At 32.4% G+C, this 23,545-nt stretch overlaps 1 protein-coding gene across 2 annotated transcripts; it reads left to right on the top strand.

Moving 5' to 3' along the window:
- Positions 1–3,571: 3,571 nt before the first annotated feature.
- Positions 3,572–20,385, top strand: LOC124353921 (actin, cytoplasmic A3a). 2 transcript variants are annotated; one of them, XM_046803977.1, is made up of 6 exons: positions 3,572–3,696; positions 13,539–13,922; positions 14,042–14,180; positions 16,250–16,485; positions 18,352–18,505; positions 19,851–20,385. In XM_046803977.1, exons 2-6 carry the CDS (start codon positions 13,557–13,559, stop codon positions 20,084–20,086), a joined length of 1,131 nt encoding a protein of 376 aa, XP_046659933.1. In that variant the 5' UTR covers positions 3,572–3,696; positions 13,539–13,556; the 3' UTR covers positions 20,087–20,385. The 2 variants fall into 2 exon arrangements, with proteins under 2 accessions (XP_046659933.1, XP_046659934.1); XM_046803978.1 differs by having other exon boundaries at positions 3,605–3,740.
- The last annotated feature ends 3,160 nt before the right edge of the window (positions 20,386–23,545 follow it).

Below are 23,545 nucleotides of genomic sequence, written 5' to 3'. Positions count from 1 at the left end.
TTTAGTTTAGACATTTAAAATTAAAAATAAATAGAGTGCTTTATGAAAAGTAGAGTTTTACTTTTTCTCTACCAACCACAGGGCATGTGCGGAGATACTTGCTAGTTTAGGTTTGTGTGCCATATGTGTAATTAATAAAGAAAATATAATTTTAACTTTTAAGGTTAATTTAAAACTTAAAACCTGACTATCATTAAAACTTATAATTCTTTTTCGTTTAACATGCTAATTAGAATATCATAAACGATTTTTATATAAGTTCAGTGTTGAAGTTGACTGTTGGTTAATATTGGATATATTGATTATAATAATAATAATTATTAGGCCTACAGGAGTCAGATTTAGTTGTTTTTATAGGAACAATGCCAGTTATAAAGGTTGTCTATAATACTAGGGAAGAGCAAATCTACTAGTAAAGTTTATTGGTACACAGTAGATAGGAACATAAAAAATACTCCACTGTCCTCTTTAGGAAAAGAATTTTTCAATTAGCCATAGTAGTAGATTACAAACTAAATGTATTAGTAATGTAAACATTTGTTATATTTAAAGCTTGCTACTACAGTAACTTTAAGTACTACAATACATTAAAACCACTATAACGTATTTGTCATTAACCTTTTACATAGCATGTATATATGTATTTAGATATATAATTGTGGCTGTGGTTATTTTCAGCTATATATGTGGTTATGACACATCACTATATACTGGCAAGTAAAGAGTTAAGTAGGTAAAAATATAAAGTTTAAAAGGAATTTTCTTTATTTTCAATTCTGTGCAATTTAAGAAGAGCAATAAGTAAATTTTATATACTTATACAGCATTAACAACTAAAATTGAATTAGATGTTAACCATTGTTGACACTAACGTAATTAATTCAAAAAACTGTTTCAATGTTGAGAAGGATCTTTCAGCAGTACGTGTCAATAATAGTGAACTATTTCAATAATAGTAATAGTTTGCCAAAAAAGTAATTGAAACAATTGAAAAATTGAGGGGGGGTCCGGTCTGCTTGGACTTCCTCACTGGCTACGTCTTTGGCTGGGCTCTTAAATTGAACGGGTATTTCTTTCATTCTCAATATGGCGTTAAATAAGAATGTTAAGAATATGATAGCTTGGAAGTTTTTTCAGTATTTTTTTTCGGTAATAGTCATAGCCAGGGCAATTGCAATCATGAGGATTGAGTTTGTGAGTTATAACTGAGAGAACGTAAGACGGTTTTAATGTCCCTAACGGGAAATAGAGTTGAAACAGGGAATCTAAATACTCCTGTATTCCCTCTTCGTTGCTAACAAAGGCGTCATGGCTTAAAAACATTGGTGAAATATTCTGCAAATGCCAGAGATTTTTCAGTGTCCAGTCCGGTTTCCATCAGTTTTTAAAATAGGACAAATGGATATCTTAGGCTGCTTAATTCTTTTAGTTACTTTCCATAACGAATAGTCTGTAGCCTCGGTTGCTGAGAGAGAGACTAGGTATACTCTTCAAAATACTGATTAAAAAAAATTAAACAATAATCTTTTTAAATGTTAAGCTGCTCTGTTGAAGTTTGCCTTATCATTTGGATTGATACTGTTTTGTCATATTCTTCTTAATCTTCTTTTGTCAGAGATTTTTGTTGTTGATATAAGTAGGGTAATGTAACCCTATTTTTGAAGAACGTTGTAATGGTGTAGTCTCTTTGGCAGAACACTGCAAAAAATCAATAAAGTAGTCGGTGGCATTTCTAAAAAAGTTAATTCTGTCTTGATTGAAACACTTGTACGAATCTTCAGTTTAACTTATCTTCAAGACTTATACTTAAACTTACATGAAGGTTTTGATCATCGATGAAACATTTTTCATTCCAGGCTTTGAATCTTTTCTTGGGTTGTTAGTGACGATATGTTCATCCATCGAATTTTCTTTGTTAGATTATAATAATTCAAAGCTATTACTGAATTGAATGGGGACATCATTTCCTTTCCCGTATTTCTTACTTAAACAATGGCACTTGAATCCATGGTGTGGTGAAGAAGTAATATTTCTTTTGGTATTTCTTGACTTAGATGTTTTTCAATTATCTAATTCGTTATCGGAAATGTATCATCTGGTGATTTGTATTGATTTAATTCCAATACGTTAGAGTTCTTCCTAAGAAAATGTAATCATGATCATGTTCCCGAGCGTTCTGTTTCTATATTGTAAAAATGTTTTAAGAATGATATAGCTAAACTAGTTTTACACAAGAGAACTGATTATATCAATAAAATATATAAAATTGCTGTACAATCTTAAATTACATTAAACAATATCATTAGAAACGGCATGATGCCATATTAATCCCATTAAAAGTAAAAACCTTTCTGAAAGGGGTAACAGTCCTGGATTGTTAAAGCAATGGACCAGAAAGCTGTCTACTGTATAAGTAAAAATAAAATATATAATCCAAAAGAGAGGCTAGACTTTATGTCATAAATGCACTATCAGTTAAATTTATATGGTTACAGTAAGTATGGCAATATTACATAATTATAAATATTATGTTATCTGCCACGGTTTATGTATGGCAATAAGATAAAACATAAACATATTGATAATTCAGTACCGGTATATAATTTTTAAGTATTTTTGTGGCCTTTTAAAATTTTATTCAATTGATTGAACTTTAGAAAACTTGGTTCTTCTAAAGTACGTCACTACTGATTTTTTTCATCTGGTAAATTGTACCTTTATATTTTCTTATTGCTTGAATGGTTTATCAGAAAACTCCCTCTGTATCTAGTAACACAAAAATCAAAACTGCTCTGTGTGATAGCTATGAGATCTCCAAATTAGTTATTGTAATTTTTATAAGAGGACCAAAATAAGGAATTTAGCTAAAGAGAAAGGTCTAAAATATTAGTTGGCTCTAATTTTGAAAACAATTAGAAAACTTGGGATACCTTTTTAATTGGTTTTGTATTTTAGAGGAGCAATGAAAAGTAACGATACCTTGTTTATTAAATATTGTATAATGTATGAATATTTCGTTCTTTTCCCATTATGGCTTCTTCCTATACATCATTGGATAGTAACGTTTAAATATATTTTGAAATTAAGTTACATATAAGTAAAAGATTAACTGATATAAACACGTCTTTATTTTACCAGACAATGTACTGTTACAGTAGATGCCAATAGAACTAAGTGTATGAATGGATATTTATCGGGCACAGTGCCTACTATCGGGAAGTATTTATATAATTCTAATTTTACTTTTGGCTAGTACTCTTTGGTGGGAGGAGGAGTAGGACTATTTTTATCGATTCATTCATTTCTGCGTGAGTTAATTTTATTTGTATCTTATTTATGCTACCTTACTATAATATACAGCATGTACTGTGATTGAATAAAACATTTTGGGTTATTAGTTCTTGACCTTATAAGAGATTCTGGTACATTATCACATTTTTCCCACTCTCAAGAATTGTACGACTACAATAATCTTATCAGAAGCTTAGTGTATTTCATATAGTACATTATCTCGGAAGTCTAATATTGATGGCATTACTTCCATATATGGTCACGTTCATTTCTATTGGTGGAATCCTCCTATCGGGCGTGTAGTGTTTGATAGTGGGGGTCTCACCGCTAGAGAGGCGAAGTGAAGTGGTCTTTTATAATTAACTCTTCGTGAAGGCTTGTCCCACTCCGTTTTGAAATTTTAAGGTGCAGTTTTTATGTGCCCAGTAGTTTTTAGTGCAGTAGTTTAAGTAAGTTTTTGTGGTTCTCTACATTTTAGTGTGATTTGATGTGATTGGTGAAGTGAAATATCTCACTTGTGCTTTGTTAAAAGGATTCCCGGATTTAGTGAGCATAATTTCCTCCTTTGTCTACTAATCGATGTGGGATTTAGGCGACCTACTATTGTTAGCCTTGAAATAAATCAATATATTAAAAATGTTACAGCTCAAAACTATCGATTAAGGGAGTGGACTGCTATGTTGTAGATAAATTTATTCTAATTACTAAAGGCGATACACTAAACTTATTTGAAATGCACGGCCCAAATTTATTGAATGACGGCCTATTGATTTTTTTATACTTACTTATTGCATTTTTACCAATTTAAAATATGAATTTTCAATACTATCTTATGCGTTATTGAATCTTTCATTGTGCTAAAATAAATTTAACTGTATTTTATTGTTAATGTAATAACAAAAATAACTAGATTGGCTTGATATAGGAGAAACGATTTTTTGTATTATAGGCCTATCCTATAATTGTAAAATGTTTCAAGAAAAGTTCAGCTCATTGCCCTATTTAATATTTTCATTATTAATTTAAAATTGCTAGTCTTTCGTAAAGTAAACCGTTTTGTTGGTCCTTAACAATTTCTTCATATCACAATTCCATATTATCTGACTTTAACTCTATCTAGTCACAACATATTATCAAGGATGCAAAATATGTTTGACCCCCAAAACTTCCCCACAGTACTACTAGCCTATTGTTAGTGATTACTTTCCTGGGAAGAACATTAAATCTATACTATAATAAAGTCGCTTTCAACTTGTTTTTTAAACTGCTTAATAAATTCAGAAGTTAAAGAACATTTCAATAAAATTTATTTATTGGGAGGCCTAGATTTAAAAAAAATGTACCTAACACAGTGTTACCTAAAATATTAAAACAACCAGAAAAATTGAAACTAAAATACTAGTCTACTAGGCCTATTATAGGCTAGTACTAAAAAAGGTACAAATAATAAGTTACTAAAAGTAAAAAATAAGGAATATATGCTTTTTCACATTTAGCAAATTATTTTAAACTAGTAGGCCTAGTTAAGGAAACGATAGTTCTCTAATAACTTATTATTTATTTCTTGGGTTAGGCCTTTTGGAAAAAAGTTAGTTTCAGGTGACTCTACGAATAAATATTTATTTACATTATTTTTATTTCAAATATTAAAATACCATAGATTATGATGTAAATATGCAAATATAAAAAAATGTAAAATATTTCAGTCAAGTATTAAAAATAAGACAAGTAGGCCTAGTTTTTTAATAAATATAGAAGAAAGTAAGTAGAATGCAATTTTCAATAGGGCCTCCTTCATTATTAATGAGTTTTTCTTTATTCTTTATTCTTGTTTATGTGATGTGATTCCCAAGCATTAAAATTCATTGGTTCTGTTTAAACCCTAGAACTGGCGGTCATTTCATCCTGTAGTGTCGGGCTGTTTTGGAGCTTCGCGCAAGGTTTTTTTAAAAAAATTATTAAAAATATAAAATAAAAGCAATATAAATAAGAGTATATATATTTTTGTGTTCAGAATTAAACGTAGAATTGCACTATATTGTAAAATTAACCATCAAAAATTTTCTAATAAACACTTTTTTTAATCAAATATAAAATTTACGAAAAATATTTCTTAAATTTGGGGGGGACCATACCTAGCAAATGAAGTTATAGTGAGAAATATTTATAAGTGAGATAGCCATTCTGTGTCAAATTTTATCTAGTTTCAGAAAAACATAAACATTATACACATTTATGAAAGCATCATAAAGCTATAGAACAAAAAGCAGCGATGCGTATAAATTCTGAAAATCGGGTGTACACGTAAGACTTTGGTAAAACAAGTTTTGCTAATACATTTATCTATGAATACATGTTATTTTGCATATTTTATTATTTAGAATAAAATAGAATATACAGTAGTAATGAAATAATAATTACAATAAATTATTTTTTGAAAAGTAAAAAAGTTAAATTTTGCCATTATTCAAAAATTTTGCGAAAAATTTTCATTTAGCAAAATATAAAATAGTTTCTAAAGCTTGTACTATATCAAAATTTATAAATTTATGGTTTATAAGTAATATGAAATATTATGTAGTTAGAAAACTATAAATATAACTACAGATATTGAAAAAATATAGAATAACCCAAACAGTTATTATATATAACCAAAGAAATTACAGGCAATATATTATTGTGAAAAACTATCTATTTACCAAAAATAAATAGTTACTTCAGAGCTAAAAGAGTGCTATAAATAACGTTTAGTAAGTGAAAACAATAACAAACTATGTGAAATGAATTTTAGCCAAGTCATTTTGCCATAGCCTACACAAAGCCGGTAATTTCTCAAACATATTTCAGTAAATAGAAATTGATTTATTCTAAAATATATATGTTTACACTACTACGACATCAAACAACACACTACACATTAAATACGACACTAAAACACGCGTAAAACTATTAAAACTTACAAATATCCACAGCTCGGCACGAAAGTGATACAGAACGGCAGCGGCAATATGGCGGTCACAACAAACGGCGTCGCGTTTTCTATTACGTTCAAAATAACAAGCTTGCTACGTCATAACCATAATACAAAGAGGAATAAAACTCATCTGTTCCTTAGCATTTTTCTTCCCGAATCCAATGGTGCATGAATTATATCGATACGTTACCGGAGTATATTATAAAAAAGTAATTATACGAGGGAATGTTTGATCGACAAAATTTTGACGGTTAACACCACAAAAGCGGCATTAACCGACATAATTATGTCGATTAACAGTTCTAGGGTTAATCAAGTTTTCATATAAGTTTTAATAAACTTATATGCTTAGGATCACATAAACAGGAATAAAGAAAATCTCATTAATAATGAAGAAGGCATAATAAAAATTTCATTCTATTATTTTCATCTCAATTTATTAATCAACTGAACTGTAATCATATATCTAATTCTTCATACTGGCTGAAATATTAGCAAATCTGTATTTAAATTTTATGGTATTTTAATATTATATGTTATAAGAATAATGTAGGCTAGATATTATGTTTTTTTATGATCAAATGTTACTTAGGTAAAATTGAAATATTACCTTACGTGTATTATTCGAAAGTTGATGTACATTATTTGAGTTAACTGTTCAAATTAATTAATCAGTATTGATTGTTATGGTTAAGTAATATCGTTTGCCAATTTCGATATAAAAAACCGGGTCCACTTAGGCTATTGTACCCTCTCCAAATTTTGTTTAGTTAGAACTCTGAGTGTCTTCAAAAATAATTTAAATTAAATAATTTTTTAATTAAATAACAACTGACGGGTATACTTATTGAAATGAGATTCCTGTTTGTGAATATTATCAAGTAATATTTTAGAAACATGTTGATCAATAGTGAAAATAGTTTTATAACAGATGTTTAACAAACTAATTTTATAATAGTGTAATGATTCTATTATTCAGGGATTAAAACAATTATGAATTTTAACTATTAAATTTTGTCTATTTTCGTAGTTTCTTATGTTTTAGTTTTAGGTTGGTAAAAAGGCTGAAGTATAATAAACGGGTACTACGACAATCAAATTATCAATATTTAGTGATTATCTAAACTTTCGAACTATAAAAAACCAAAATATCGAACTGAAGTAGCTACTTAATAAATGTTTCAAATTTGATCTAAATCAGCTCTGTTTTATATCTATAAAAGTAATAATTAAATGATGAAATAAAAATTATCTGTTTTATACTGTATGTAATTAAATGTTAAAAACAAAACAGTGTAAAACTTACTTCTTACTACTGTATTATGACAGATACATGTGTCTTTAAGCTTGTGACAAACACTTGTTCATTACCATTGTAAGCCTACTTTCAGCCTTTACTCAAATATCTTACTATACAATAAAAACTATACATATACAAACCGTGTAGCTTATCGTACCCTACCCCAAATGATTACTTTTAAAAATTGATGTTAAACAATATTGTAATTTACAACATTAATACAAGATAATAAATAAGTATACAATAAGTTAACTATAATTGAAATGTTTTAGTATGCAATATTTTAGGTATTTCTAATGTATAATTTGGTTAGATGATTCTACTGATGACTACTTATTATACTGCAGTATTTTATCAGAGTAATTATTTGTAGTAGAATATATGGTTCATTAGTATTATCTGGAGGTCACTGTTTTTAGAACAGTTTTACTTACTGTGAAATTAAGAAATCTGCATTATTATAAAGAAAAGATTTTATTTCACTTGCTCACTTACTGTGAAAATTACATGTCATTATGATGATTGGTTTTTGTTTTTAGCTTCACGAAAGGAAGCAATGTTGGCTAGAAGGCCACTCTGTCCCCATCTACTTGGTATTAGCTCATGTGCCATAAGTAGTTTTAGATTAGGTTATCATGAATATGTTACTAGCTCAAGGCAACCTTATGAAAACTCACGTGGTCTGAGCTTGAATTTGATTACTATCTTGAGGGATGTTTTTGTTTGTCCGTCAAAAGTGTTAAGTCCACTGAAAACTAAGGAACTATCAGGCTGATAGCCTGGAGCATTTCTGATCAGTACTTTACTGACCTCAGATCACGTCCCATATTGTTGAACTTTTCCGACATCAGATCACGTGAGTTTGGTGGATTCTGCACATCTGGTGAAATCAGAAACCAAAATCAAAAACTTAACTAAATGAATTAGTTTGAAATAGTTTAATATAAATTATATAAAATACTTTTTTCTTTCAACTAAAAACAAAGTTATAGGTTAAGTTTAAGAAGGGTACTTTGGGATTATACCGACCACACCCAGACATGAATCGTTATTTGACATTTTGCTTCTACTGATTACTAGATTAGCGTAGTAGAACAATATTTCGTCAATATAAAACAGGAATTGTCTTATCGCAAACCCCTCCCCATCCTCAGACAGAGGTCAAAGTCGAGCGGTCTAGTAGATAACGTGATTGCAGAGTCTCGCCGCCCGTTCAGCTGGTTCGTCACTTTGTTGTACTTCCGTGTTTTACCTCTACATTTCTCCAAACACACAAAAATTCAACAAAAACAAACATTACTAAACTCTTTATTGAAAAAACACTTAAAACTTGTTTTTATTCTTGATCACACTCCGCCACCCAAAATGCGAGTGCCTCCGGCCATCAGCGCGGGGCAGCACCAAAGGAACTTTACCAGGAACCAAAGGTGCTGCCCCGCGCTGTGTCGACGAAAGAAAAACATCCCTCGAGATAGTACCTATCAGTAAAATATCAAATTCTAGAGGGGCTGATCAGAAATATAAATTGAATTGTAATGGAAAGGCAATTATGTACCGTGCAAATCATGTGATGCCGTGCTGCCGTAATCGGGATTCTCGAGAAAGATAAGATAACAGCGACAACGATACCGATCACAATACCTGAAAATACTTGTAAGTTTGTAATTTTATAATTAAAGAATTGTTTTTTTCGTTCTATCATGTTTGTTTCTCTAAATTTATATTTTTGTGTTCTTCATACTGGTGTGGTCGGTATAATCCCAAAGTACCTAAAGAAGTCTTAATGTATTTTACGTGTACACAAAGAAAACAGTATATTTCTATTTAGATAATAAGGTACTTTGGTATTATCCGAAGGCCACTATTTTTAGACTAGTTTTCCTTATCAGGAACCAAAATAAATTACAGTATTATAAAGAGTTTATTTAACTTATTTTGAAATTTAAAAATCATTACGATGAATGGTTATTCATATTCTGCCTCCCAAAAGGAAGCGAGGTACTTTGTGATTTAACAGAGGCCACCGATGATAAACGGTTTGGGTGGACAGTTACACACTAAAGACTAAAGGTTAGGTTTGGTAAGTAAACCTAAATCACCTAACCACATCAGCCGCAGTGTGCTTTGAATAGGTGGCCTCTGTTTAATCAGAAAGTACCGGAAGCGATGTAAGTTAAATGCGTCGCCGTTACTCCTGATCACCACCTGTATTCTGCCAATAAAACACCCTCTTCAGTTCGAGGTAAATCTCAAAGATAAAGATAATTATTCATGATGAAATTATAAATTAAACAACTGCACAGTAATCAATGAAAACAAAAACTAAAGGAACAACGATTAATTGTTCTTAAGTGACTGTTAATTCGTGCATCTAGGCTTACTTTAAGGGTCACTTGTCTAGGCTTATATGGAGGTGATTTGGCTACAGGAAGTATGACTCATCAGGTATTTGTAGATTCATTACGAAACAAGGAAAGTACTAGTGACAAAGTTTATTTTGCCCCGATAAGGAAAGCTCATCAGAAAATAGCAGCCTCCGGATAATACCAAAGTACATATAATAACAATATTACATGTTATTTAATGTCATGATTTTTGTGTCATCTGTTTCATTAAAATGTCCCCATATTTTCCTGATTGAGCAAAATTTTCATGTAAGCTATGCTTGTGCTATATTCTGCACATATGCACTTGATATATCAGTTTATAGCCTACTTGAAATATCCTTTTAAATTGTAAATTATAAGAGGTTTTGTTATAAGGTCGTATTTAATCCTTTGACCGGTGTAGATGTGTATACTCGCAAGCAGAGCACTTGCCATCACCACTGCCATCATCACTATTGTTAAGTGTACTCGCACTGAGCTAGTGGCGCTGTGACAAAATTACATGAGCTATCTTATTGTGCATGTGCTATTTATTTGTCAAATGTGTGTTTTCGTATTGGCCGAAAATCGGAGCAAGTATAGCATGAGGGAGCCTAGTAGGAGTGGGAGGGGATTGGCTGGAAGGAAGTTGAAAAACAGTCAGAATACCATGAACTAAAATCTTCTAGGATTGTATTTAATAATTTATTGCTCTATAGTAATGAAAAAACTTTGGAATAAACTGCTTTATTTACATCCTGATTAAAATAGGCCAATACATTTTCAAAGATTTTTTTAGGCACGTGACAGATTGTCCTACGTGGTGTGACATCGGAAAAAGTTGGATGATCTAGGACGTGATTTTGAGGTCGGAAAAATACAGATTGAGAATGCTCTTGGCCAATAATGCTTGTGGACTCACACTTCTGGCGAACAAAGAAAAACATCCCTCAAGATAGTACCCAAACTATAGCTCAGATCACGTGAACGCTTGTAACCTAATCCAAACCTATTTTTATTGCATAATACAGTAACAAGAAGTAGATAGGGATAAAGTGACAATTAGAAGTCAAATAAAGTCTGCTATTTCTAATAATGTAGTTTTAGTAGACCTATAAGAAGTTTTAGTTGACCTGTAAGAAAAACTGTTCCATAATGAGTAGCCTCCATTATGATACCAAAGTACCTTGAAATTTTATAATAATATCATCTTATTTTGTTAGGGAACTAATAATTTAATTTTCTACAAAAATGTGCAAACAAAACCAAGATGATATTTAAATCAATGCTCTATTTTTGTGATTAAAAAACCTGATGGTGTCATGCAATTTTGTAGCTTTGCTAAATATGTAGGTTACACTTTTAATAAGACTTTTAATCGTTCATACTATTTTATTCAGAACAAATAAACAATACATTTGAAATGCTCCATCTAATCTGAGTAGGCAAACAAACATCCTTTTAATCTACAACATGTCCATATAAATTAGGCTATTTCATTATTCCTGAAATATTTAAAATGAATGAGAAGTTGATGAAGATTATTACTGCATTTAATGAGATAATACTACATTGGAGGTAACCAATTAGTCCTTCCAGCTCAGTTGGAAGAAGTAGGTAGACTTTGTAACAACTGAAATATAATTCACTTATTCTCATGGGATTGAAATGTACTCAATTATCTTGAAAACCGTTTCAGATTCTAGCATTTTTAGCATTCCAGATTGTTAGATATGGTTTTGTGGATAAGTGGACGTGACACCTAAGAAAATTGTGATTTACCAAGTTCATCCCCAACACGAAACATTTAGTAAACTTTGATGTAATTCCCACTATGTTTACAGATCTCCATTAAGCAGGGATGGGAAACACAGCGACTTTCATTATAGTTGTTAGTCATACCCTATTTAGTACCAATCAACCACACTTTTTATACTTCTCCTTGACTTTAACATTTGGACCATAGGTACACTGAAAATAGTTGACAATACATTTCAGTAGGTTTTATGTCCTTAGTGTTAAACCCATTGTGGGCGTAAGGGTCTTTGTAATTAATAAGAACTATTGTATTTCTTGATATTTTCGTTGGCACGTGTTCAAGTTTTCTCAGCAAGGATTGATATTTTTAGGTAGATATTGTATCCAAAATCAGTGTATTGTCGTCATGGTTGTAGGATTTAACAAACATTCCTGCATAACATCACTGAACATGACCCCCAGAAACAGAAAACATCTATACTATATAACACAGCTTGTGGAAATGATACAAAAAAAAGTAAACAAGTTGAAACTGGGTATGACAATTTATCTTATGAATATCTCAGCTGAGTTCATTGGGTCAGCTTGGTATGCCATTTCATTTCAATAGGGTGGCCATTCAAACTAAAAAAATAATTCACAACTCTGTTAATTATGAACCAAGAGAAAAACAATTTGAAGTAGATAACAAATAAACAAAAATGTTTCTTAATTTAGTTATATCACAACCCAGGCTGTGCTTCAGATGAGTTACAAAATACAAAGAAAAACAAGTACGATATAGGTCTCGCTGGTGGGGAACTGATGTGTGGAATAAGCAAGTAAACCAGCTCATCAATGATTATGTTTAAAATTGTTAAAATGTATCTTCTTCTACAGTAATATATAGTTAGCCAAGAGATGTTTTTTCATAAAATTATGTATGTTATCATTTAAAATATAGTTAAGAAATATTCAAGGAGCCAATCTGCTAAATTAATTTAATTTAATGAAAAACAGTGTGCACGAAATATCTGATCAAGTACATATTATCCCATTGAAGAAAGTTTTGAGAAAGGTACTGGCCAAGTACAAGTCTTGGAAAGGCAATATATAGCAATTACTTGATGACTGAAAAACTATTCATTAGCATCCCAAGGCAACGTGTCAGCTAATTTGCATGACTGACTCATCTTGTTAGATCATCATTTAAAAATTGGCAGCGTTATTAACCCGAGATAATTTACTTGTGGTCACGTCCTTCTAGCCTATTATAATATAGCCTTGGACGAATGCTGTTGTGAGTCTATTTAGTTTTTATTGATTTTTTCTGATAGAAATGTATACTAACTACAGTATTTACTGTATATACCTTTATCGAATCCTGGATGATTCGTTTTCTTATATTAAAGAATGTTACATCCTAAATGACGTCAATTTTTGTTTTGGAAAGCAAGTCACTACATTCGGACCAACAACAACTTCCATGCACGAGAAAATTCAAGGAAGCTTAAGAATTAATTGAGATACAACTAAAAATTACTAAAACATCAGTACACTCAAAACATTTTCTAATTTTTATTAAAATGTATTGATGAATTAATGGAACTATGTAAGTTGTGATATGCAGACTACATTATTTAATGTTTATGTAACAAAATAACAACAAGCTTTTGATTGTTCTTAACAAATGTTCTTTTTTGAATGTCAATGTAAAATCCTTGTATTAATATTCATTAAAGTGTTCTAAAAAAATTCATGTTGAAAACAATTTTATTTTTTTGTAACTGCATTAAAATGATAGTGAGGAAATCAATTTAAATTTTTTTATAACTGCATATAAGTGATTTTAGTTTTTTCTATTTTACAGTTATAAATCACAACAACAATGTGTGACGACGAAGTTGCTGCGTTGGTCGTAGACAATGGCTCAGGAATGTGCAAGGCTGGGTTCGCGGGCGACGACGCGCCCCGAGCCGTGTTCCCCTCCATCGTGGGACGACCGAGGCACCAGGGTGTGATGGTGGGCATGGGTCAGAAGGACAGCTATGTCGGTGACGAGGCCCAGTCCAAACGAGGTATCCTCACACTCAAGTACCCCATTGAACACGGTATTGTGACCAACTGGGATGACATGGAGAAGATCTGGCACCACACATTCTACAACGAGCTGAGAGTGGCTCCTGAGGAACACCCTGTACTACTCACAGAGGCTCCCCTCAACCCCAAGGCCAACAGAGAGAAGATGACACAGGTAAGGTTGTTAAATTAAAATCAAAATTTTGAATTTGGAGTTTACTAAAAGCATTGTAACCGCTTTTAACCATAGTTCAAACTATGATTATTTCTAACTGTTGTTGTCTGCATTTTCAGATCATGTTTGAGACATTCAACACACCTGCCATGTACGTGGCAATCCAGGCTGTGCTGTCCCTGTACGCCTCTGGTCGAACCACTGGAATCGTGCTGGACTCTGGTGATGGTGTCTCTCACACAGTCCCCATCTATGAAGGTACGTTTATTTATTTATTCATTCATCGGTCATAACTATTTTCACAATTCATTACAAGAGAATATTCTGACAAATGGCAAGAAACTGCTTACATTCATAACAGGCACAGTGAGATGATAAATACAAATAACAAGGTGTAATTTAAGTAATGTTTAAGCATAAATTACTATAAATAACAGTAAACAAACATGTTCTATGATAAATGGAGCAATACCTTCTACTTTAATGTTTTTTTAATTTCCTTCTAACATACACACATACACATTTGCTTACAACTATTTCCTTAAATTTGCTAGAATACCTTTACATTCATAATTTGTATTTATGTATGCCTAAAGTGTTAAATATTGGATTTTGTTCAGTGTTTGCAACAAGGAACAACCTTATTCTGATGAGATCTCTCCATATCATACTTGTAAACATTCTTTGACAACTCACAACTCATTTTCGGTATTTAGGATGAGCAATAACTTTTTTCATGTAAAATTCAAATATTAATTTTGTAAGAAATTATTTTTTTTAATTTGGAGCTTTTTAAGTAGTTATGTTTTTTACACTATTTTGGATTTAACATATCTTCTATCCTTCTGTTTATTTAATGCATTTAAATGCATAGAAGGAACAATAAATAGAAGTTCATTAAGATACCTTTTTTATTAGTGAGAGATAATGTACCTTTTATGGAAAACCTCCATTTTTCAGTTATCGTCTACTGAAGTTAATGATAAAAATTCACAGGTTAAACATTTTATTACATTCTGTTGTTTAAGCTGACTCTGACACATCTGAGTACTTACCTTCATGGTGTTAACTCTTGTCCCCAATAGTGTCTTCGGCTTGCATGATTTTTAAAATTCTTCAAGTGTCTAGTTTTCACACAACAAAATCTAGTGTATTCATCGATGAGATTTATCATTACCCAAATACCATTCATTCCCCTCTGGTTCAATACCAAGCATATTAAAATCAAACATTTGATAGTAGGTCCTTTGTTTAAACATGTCTTCATTAATTAACCCTTTAAGTGCGAGTTTTCAACAGTGTTTTTACAGGCTACTGCTGGGTTTATTTGCCATGCATTTATTAGAGCTGGTCCACAGGCAGCGCATATATAGTGGGTTTCATTTTCACCACAATTAAAGTAATATTTTTATTTACCAAACTGCCATCAGAATCTCTTGAACTGTCACTTTTTTGTCATGGTTCATTGACTGCATCCTGATTCCCATATTTCTCAGAAAAATAAACTGCTGAAATGCCTAACTCACAATGTATCCAAACTAATCTAAAATTGATAAAACTACTTTAGATCCTTATCATTAACACAATTATTTCTTGCCGTAGCATTTGAACAACAATAAATATAGAAAACAAAACTTGCTATAGCAACTTCAAAAACACAATAAAAAATAAAAAAAATGTTCTGTTTCTAACTTTATGTAAAACTTTACCAATGTGCCTCCCATGATAGTTCTTTAGTTAATCGTTGGAGAACACTACTAGAACCCATTGTGTATCATTTTACAACTGTCACGGTTTAAAACGTGTTAATATGGGTGTGGCAGTTGTACGTATAAGTGGGATCGCTCAAGTTTACAAGGGCATGGCTGTTAGGGGTTAAAGTATAGTTAGTGGCATGAAGATGTATTCCGCTACCAGTTCATTGACTTAAGCGTAAAATAATTATATCAGTTTAATTGATTTGATTAACTTTTGGATTCTTATTTGGTGTAATTATCTAATTTGTGATTCAATTTCATAACCTTCTTAAAATTTGACTGTTGAATGGTCTTTTGGGACATGAGTATTATGAAATGGTAAGGTTAAAGTAAACATCAAATTTATTCTCTGAGAAAACTGTTAACAAATACCGTTATGAAATCAGGTTTAAAATAAGTTTAGTTTTAAATTATGAAATGTGAAAAAATTTTGTATTTGATTATTGTTGTTTGAAATGTAACACCAATTTCAGTAGAACTCATGTTACACCAGTAGATTGCATTATAGCTCAAATTTTATTAAAGAACATTCTGTGCCGCCCAAGATTTTCAAGTCAATTTTTATTACAGGTTATGCACTGCCCCACGCCATCCTCCGTCTGGACCTTGCCGGTCGGGACCTGACAGACTATCTCATGAAGATCCTGACTGAGAGAGGCTACAGCTTCACTACAACAGCTGAACGAGAAATCGTGCGTGACATCAAGGAGAAGCTCTGCTATGTTGCCCTAGACTTTGAGCAGGAGATGGCAACTGCTGCATCTTCTAGCTCACTGGAGAAGAGCTACGAACTTCCTGATGGTCAGGTATGTAATTGTTTGTTTGGCCCTTCTAAAATGTGTTTGATTTTAATATCATGTTGGAATTAATTAATAAAAAATGTATTTATTAAAATAAATTGTAGATGTATTAATCTATAAATGTAAATATTACAATAATTTTTGGCCAAACGTTTAGAATATTTAAAAAAAAATAACCACATAAGTGAGCCTGTGAACAAGAGGTACAAGAAAATACCTTTGTATCTCTGTGTGTGAAGATAAACTAGAACTATTTAATTTCAAAATTACTACTAGTGGGCAGAGGAGTTTATTTCACAAAATAGTGATTGGAGCTGACTATGACTGTAGACACAATATTATGGCATATTTCTTGCTCACCTTTTAAATCTTTTACAGGCTGTTATTCCTTTAGAAATGTAGTAATCAGGTGACAAGAACTCTTGTTGGTATTATTCATTGTTTGGGTAATATTGGCCATCTGTTTGTTCAAAGCCTGTCATAGAGCCTTATCTGACATATGTTCAGCCTTTTATAGATGTTTCTCTGCTCTTTTCATAATTAACAGTCATGTTTCTGTGTATTATTTCACGTATAATATGTCTAAGAAATTGAACAGCTTACTTTTAAGTTTTCTTAAGATAGAAAGAAGCCAATAGTCCTTACTTTGAATACTATAAATTCATAACTTTAAACTTTATTAACCCTTTTAACCCCAACGTCCGTACTATACGGACGTCGTAAAAATGGCGTCAACTCCCGACGTCCGTATAGTGCGGACGTGCACTTTTTATTACTTTACTGGCCACCTATTTCACCAAATGCATTGAAATTTCACAGACTTGTGCACGAAGATATTTTGCATCGAAATATATTAGTTTGTAATGGTTAGACTTCGTATTTTGTCAGTCTGTGACTGAGCAATTGCAGTTCGTCTCGACTGACTGCTCACGCTTGTTGCAGACAGCTGTATATCACGTGGTTGTGAATATTCCGTTTTCTTCACAGTTTTAGGTTAAAGCAGTGTAAAGTACGGCAGTTAAAGTTTAGTTTATTATTTGTTTGATTTAAAAATGAGTAAAAGACATCATTCATAGTCTCCCGTAAGTGAAAACACACTAATTAGTAACCTAGTTGCAAATGGTGTGGATGTGATTAGTGACGACGATTTGAGTGATGGATATTGTTTTATGTTGTTTATAAATATTGTTTTAAAACTTTTATTTAGATTATGAACAGTTTGTTATTTTGTCAGAAATAACTTTGGGTTTATGTTTATTTTAAGTACTGTGAATTTCAAAGGTCTTGTTACATTGCCTTGCCCAGAAATGGCAAAAAGAAAAATTTACACGGCTTTACAAAAATTGATGTTACTCCACTTGTAAATAAGGTAGGCCTATAATTTTTGTTTCCTTTTATTAAGGATTAAATATATCATAAAGTAAATGGGTATTTTTTGTGTCAAATATTTTTTTATCTATATGGTTTCCATGATCAAACTTGAAATTTTTTCTTTTTTTTTATATGTATATGTATACTTGAGGGCAATGATAACCTCAGCGTTTTTTGCCCCTTATAAAAAAAAAAGTATATGTATGTAAAAGAAATTACTTTCAAAATAATAATTTTATTTGTATATTTCTGTAAGCTACATATATAAAGAAGTAAAACAAAAAAAGAATTACCTAAATATCTTAAAAAATAACTGAGTTATGAATTTTTTACAAAACCCTTACATTTTGTCTGAAAATGGCTTGGGATTTCTGGCACATCACTTGATTTAATGGCCGGGGTTAAAAGGGTTAAGAAAATTTTAAGGCAAAGATGTCCTGTCTTGAATAGCTAATAATTCTTTATGTTTGAATCTTACCAGAGGATATCTACTTATTGCAGGTGATCACTATTGGCAACGAGCGTTTCCGTTGTCCGGAAGCCATGTTCCAACCTTCCTTCCTTGGTATGGAAGCTAATGGTCTTCATGAGACAACATACAACTCCATCATGAAGTGTGACGTGGATATCCGTAAGGACCTCTACGCCAACACAGGTATTTACGTTTTCTTACATACTATTATAACACATTGCTAACCAGACGTTTTAAAACAAAAATTGGACAAAGATAGAGTTTTTAAAATTGAACAGTCAAAAGTAAGGGAAGTCAATTTTTTATTGGTGCAAAAAATGAACTATTATTGGTGTTTTTCTCTGATTGAATTTGAGGTTTAAAATTAAAGATTTAATTGGTCACACACTAGTTTTAGAGTGCTGGAGTTGTCAGAAGCTAGTCTTGTTTTTCAACATCAGTTATGCTTAATTTTACTATTTGATAAACTCCTGTTAGCTTGTGGTATCTAGTTATGCTACCGGTTAGCGATGGATTTACGGGTCAATGTATGAAATGTACGCTATTAGCTGAGGTTAGTGAGTGACACAACCGAGTAACTGATGTTGGATGGTTGCCTTGCGACAGACATTAATTGGGCAATATTGTGTGCCACAGCAGTGTCCTGTGGCATTTTCGGAAATATATAGCGTATTAGCTGAGGGTAGTGAGTGACACAACCGAGTAACTGATGTTGGATGGTTGCCTTGCGACAGACATTAATTGGGCAATATTGTGTGCCACAGCAGTGTCCTGTGGCATTTTCGGAAATATAGTGTATTAGCTGAGGGTAATGAGTGACACAACCGAGTAACTTATGTGGGCTGTTTGCCTTGTGAAAGACATTAATTGGGCAATATTGTGTGTTGCTCAGCAATGTTCTTGGGCATTGGTCGCAAGTGTAACCTATAAGCCAAGGGTAACTATTGACAGCATTGTGCTAATGCTAAATTAGCTTTTAATCTTTCTCCTGAGTGTACAAATGTGGTTTTTGAAGAATCCTTAACCTCAATTATGAGGAAATTTTTATGTAGTCTAGCAGTTCTTACAATAATGGTTAAAAAAAAAACTTACCCTTGAATACCATTAGATCATCAAATAATGTATAATAAAAGCTTATACTGAAATATAAAAACAAACATTGGATTACTCATTTTACTTACCCTTAACCTATTTTTATTAGCTGAGCAGATAGTAGAAGCTCTTCATTTAAGATATTTTTATCACTAGAATGAGTCATATTAAAGTTTACCTTATGAGTGACATGATTAGTTATGGGAGCATAATTTTACTGCAGTATCTAGTAGTACTACTAAAACGGACCTAGTTGCCCTTGGCTGATAGTGGCTTTAATGTTATCATATCAATTTAATGATCTAAAATGAAAGCTAGTTCATAGTTTTTTATACGGACATATTTTTTTATACTAATCAGATTTATTATTATTATCTTATGTTAAAATTAGATCTGAAATCTGTACAATATCAATTGGATGTTATGTTGTCAACAGTACTCTCCGGAGGTACCACAATGTACCCAGGCATCGCTGACAGGATGCAGAAGGAGATCACCGCACTTGCCCCATCCACCATGAAGATCAAGATCATCGCTCCACCTGAGAGGAAATACTCCGTATGGATTGGAGGCTCCATCCTGGCTTCCCTCTCCACCTTCCAGCAGATGTGGATCTCCAAGCAGGAGTATGATGAGTCAGGTCCCTCTATCGTGCACAGGAAGTGCTTCTAAATGCCTCATTTCCAGTCCCCGAGGCAACTTTGTCATCCCTACACACTGACCGTTCCTTTTTGTAGTGTTACAATTTTTCTATTGGTGATCTCGAGGTTCTTCCCAGATCAATATTCCATGCTAAGACTTTTATACTGCATTTATCCCACATTCCAAGCCCATTCCAGACGTATGTTTCTCGTATTTTGCACGTCTACATTGTAGTTGTTTTTTGTGAAATTTTTCCGCTGCTGAAGTATTATAAGTGTATGCCTGCTGCGTGTAAGATCAGCATGTAAATAAATTCATGTTTTCAGTTATACAACTAGTATTGTTTTACCTGTGTCTCTCATATAAGTAATTTATAGTTATTATTAGGACAAACTAACCTTATAGGCCTACATTATTTCCTATCTTGCACCAATATTGAAGATAGGACTCTGCTTCCGGAGTGACAGGACATTCCGGATGTGTAAGGTTGGAGTTAGTGGCCGCCTCTTGTCGAGAACCTATGAGAAGGGATAACAGGCACGATCTCAGTCATGTCACCTTGGAAGAAGCACAGGCTAGTTTCAGCCTCTTTGAGTCAAAGTGGCCAGAGGAAACTTTACTCACTCATGTTTTAGGCTTTAAAAAACCTCATAAAGAAAGCTCCTGAATGCAACAGTCATCTTCTACAGTAAACTAGACCTATCAACCCTTTTTATCCCTTGACATATGCAGTTTGTAATACACTCCTGGACATTATTGGATGGGTTATGTCCAAAAGTGTTTGCTGTAACCACTGTAGATTTTGCTAGCAGTAACAAGACCATCAGAAAGGAAACTCTTGGATGAAACTCTAGTTCTGAAGATGTGCCACATAGCTACGTTTTGATAAATTGGTATTCCAGACAACTTGTTGTCATGTAACACAATATGAGTTGAGTGATAAAGTATAGGCCATTGTACTATAAAAGCTTCTCATGCAAGGGAGATAATAATACATTTTTTGATATAAAGAAACTAACTTAAAAAGTTGGTAAAAATGTTAGGCATTGTAGTAAAATAAAGGGACTACAAAGTAAAAAATTATTTTAATTTTAGAAAACGAAAGCTGTTTAAAGCCAATATAAAGTAATTTTTGAAGGTGATGCCAAATTTGAGACATGTTTGTATTGGACAATAATTACCTCTATAGTTATATGTTACGATGTTTTGTCTTTATTGCAGTCTTTCTATAAAGTGTAATGTTCCATCAGCATCAACAAGAAATAGTCATGCGGTTTAGTACCGTCAACTGGGGCTGCTTTGAACAACTATTTATTGTTTGCTTTATTTCTGTTTTTGAAGCTACATTAGAAAAAAGTACCAGTTGTGTCTTAAGTTATTTTGAGTGTAGTAAGTGAAAAAGTGGAATGTCATTCACTATTGAGAAAACCATTTTTTTGTGGGATATTAAAATATTTAATACCCTCGTTTGGGGCTAATTTGTACAATGCACTAGAATATCTTGTTACATATAACAATGAGTTTAAGAGGTTAATTTGATACATATGTGGGTGGTTTGATAAATCTGGTAAAAATGGAATAGAATATTGTGTTAAAGGCAAATACCACTTTATTTCTCGACTGGTCCAGCGAGTTTCTAATCTTTTCAACCCATCGATAAAGTAGGCTTTATCAAGCTTTGCTAAATAGTCTGCCACAGCGGAGGACACTTCCTTATTCAGTGAAAATTTCTTCCCACCAAGCCAAATTTTCAAGTTTGGGAATAAGGAGAAGTCATTCGAAGCCAAGACTGGTGAATAGGGTGGGTGAGGAACCAATTTGAATCCCAAGTCAAGCACTTTTGCCATTGCGATAACTGCTGTGTGGCCTGGAGCACTACCCTGGTGAAACAGCACCTTCTGTGCCAATCTTGCACGTTTTTCATGATTTCCTGTTTCGAACGATCCAGCAGAGCAACATAAGAGGGTCCTGTTGTGGATGTACCTTTTTCTAAATAATCCATCAGGATGACCGTGGCCATCACCTTTCCAGCTGACAAAACGGTCTTCATATTCTTTGGTGTACTCTCTCCATTCTTCGTCCATCTAGAGTGTAATTGTGGATCCTAGTTTTATCCACAGTTATGAATATCCGCTAGAATGAGGTAAGATGTCCTCAGCAAGGTTTCCTCAGCATGAAAATGAAATAAACTTGTAACTGTAATTCAACTTGTTTGAAATACAGCATTTAAATATTTTACTTTAGTTAGGTCTTTCAAATTTATTTATATTCATTCTGTATCCCTGTTGTGGTGTGCTCTTCAATCACATTCATCCTTCCCTCAAAGCCACAAGACCCAGTTACTCTACTGAAAATGTATTGCATTCATAATTATTATTTACACTATTTACAACACACTACTGTTTTAATAGTTATGAGAACGTGGTATGTGACAAGATACTGATGTCTTAACAGGCAACTAGTTATTTTTTACCTCTTGATTCAAAATGTGTCTATGTCACAAGCTATCGCACACTGGAGGAGCAAAATACTTGACCAAGTGACTCTCCGCACTTTCTACAGACGGTTTTCTACTTCAGTGTGAGTATGCGTCCAGCCTAAGGGATCTCCTTCCACCTTCATTTTGCCCATGACTACTCTGTTCAGTGTTTTGTTTGGCTATGCCAATACTCTTGAATAAACGAAATTGATTTAAAGGGCTTAAAAAGTAGAGCTAATACGTTGGCTGACAGTACTCTAGAAAATTTAAAAAACAGGAACTGGTCAAAGATTGATTTAAAATGGATACAAATTTAAGAAATGTTACACCTCAATTGATTTTTAAAATAATTATTTAATAGCAACACTTAAACAAAAGTTACCCAAACATCATAACATAACTCAAAATATTTCTTTCTCTTGCGTCCAGAAGTAACAAACTTCAGTGGAGAGCAAGCTGAAGTTAATTATAGATTATTTAGGAAGCACCATCAAAAAGATTAATAAATTTATAAGTACCTTATCATTGAACATTGAAGAGCATAAAAATCTTATTTGATGTAATCAGTATATTTGTAGCCAGGAATATTAAAAAGTAAAATAGTATTAAATTCAATGATAATGATAATTTTTTTTTATCACATGGTAATTTATTATTAAGTTTCCAAGCAGAGTTTAGTGTCTTTGTTTTGTTTATAAAAATATCTAGTGGATTTTCTTAACTTAAAGGAATGTCATATTACTTCTGCTGGTTCTTTCATTTATTTTAGATTATTTACAAGCTGATTTAGAAGCTGTATAAAAGTAAACTTTTAAAATGACGAAGTAGGTTGGTGGGAAAGGGTGACAATTTTAGGGTTTGCTCCGTTTGGAAAAATATGTAGCTGCGTTTCTGTTTTCCGTAACCGAATGAAATAAACCAGAACAGCAGGTTAGAATGCCTGCACAGCATAAAGCCGCGTTTACACCGGAGTTGGCAACCAATGATAGCAGACTTTTATCAGCAATTTT

The sequence above is a fragment of the Homalodisca vitripennis genome, chromosome 2 (genome assembly GCF_021130785.1).
Source record: "Homalodisca vitripennis isolate AUS2020 chromosome 2, UT_GWSS_2.1, whole genome shotgun sequence".
In the NCBI taxonomy this organism is placed as follows: Eukaryota; Metazoa; Arthropoda; class Insecta; order Hemiptera; family Cicadellidae; genus Homalodisca; species Homalodisca vitripennis.
The sequence above is the reverse complement of the archived record's forward strand: the minus strand, read 5'-3'. Positions and strand labels throughout refer to the sequence as shown.

Excerpts from the sequence above, each read along its gene's own strand:
- LOC124353921 (XM_046803977.1), top strand. The coding sequence starts at position 13,557 with ATGTGTGACGACGAAGTTGCTGCGTTGGTCGTAGACAATGGCTCAGGA. Across the intron at positions 14,181-16,249 it reads CACAGTCCCCATCTATGAAG|GTTATGCACTGCCCCACGCC; the intron begins GTACGTTTATTT and ends TTTTTATTACAG. Across the intron at positions 16,486-18,351 it reads ACGAACTTCCTGATGGTCAG|GTGATCACTATTGGCAACGA; the intron begins GTATGTAATTGT and ends TACTTATTGCAG.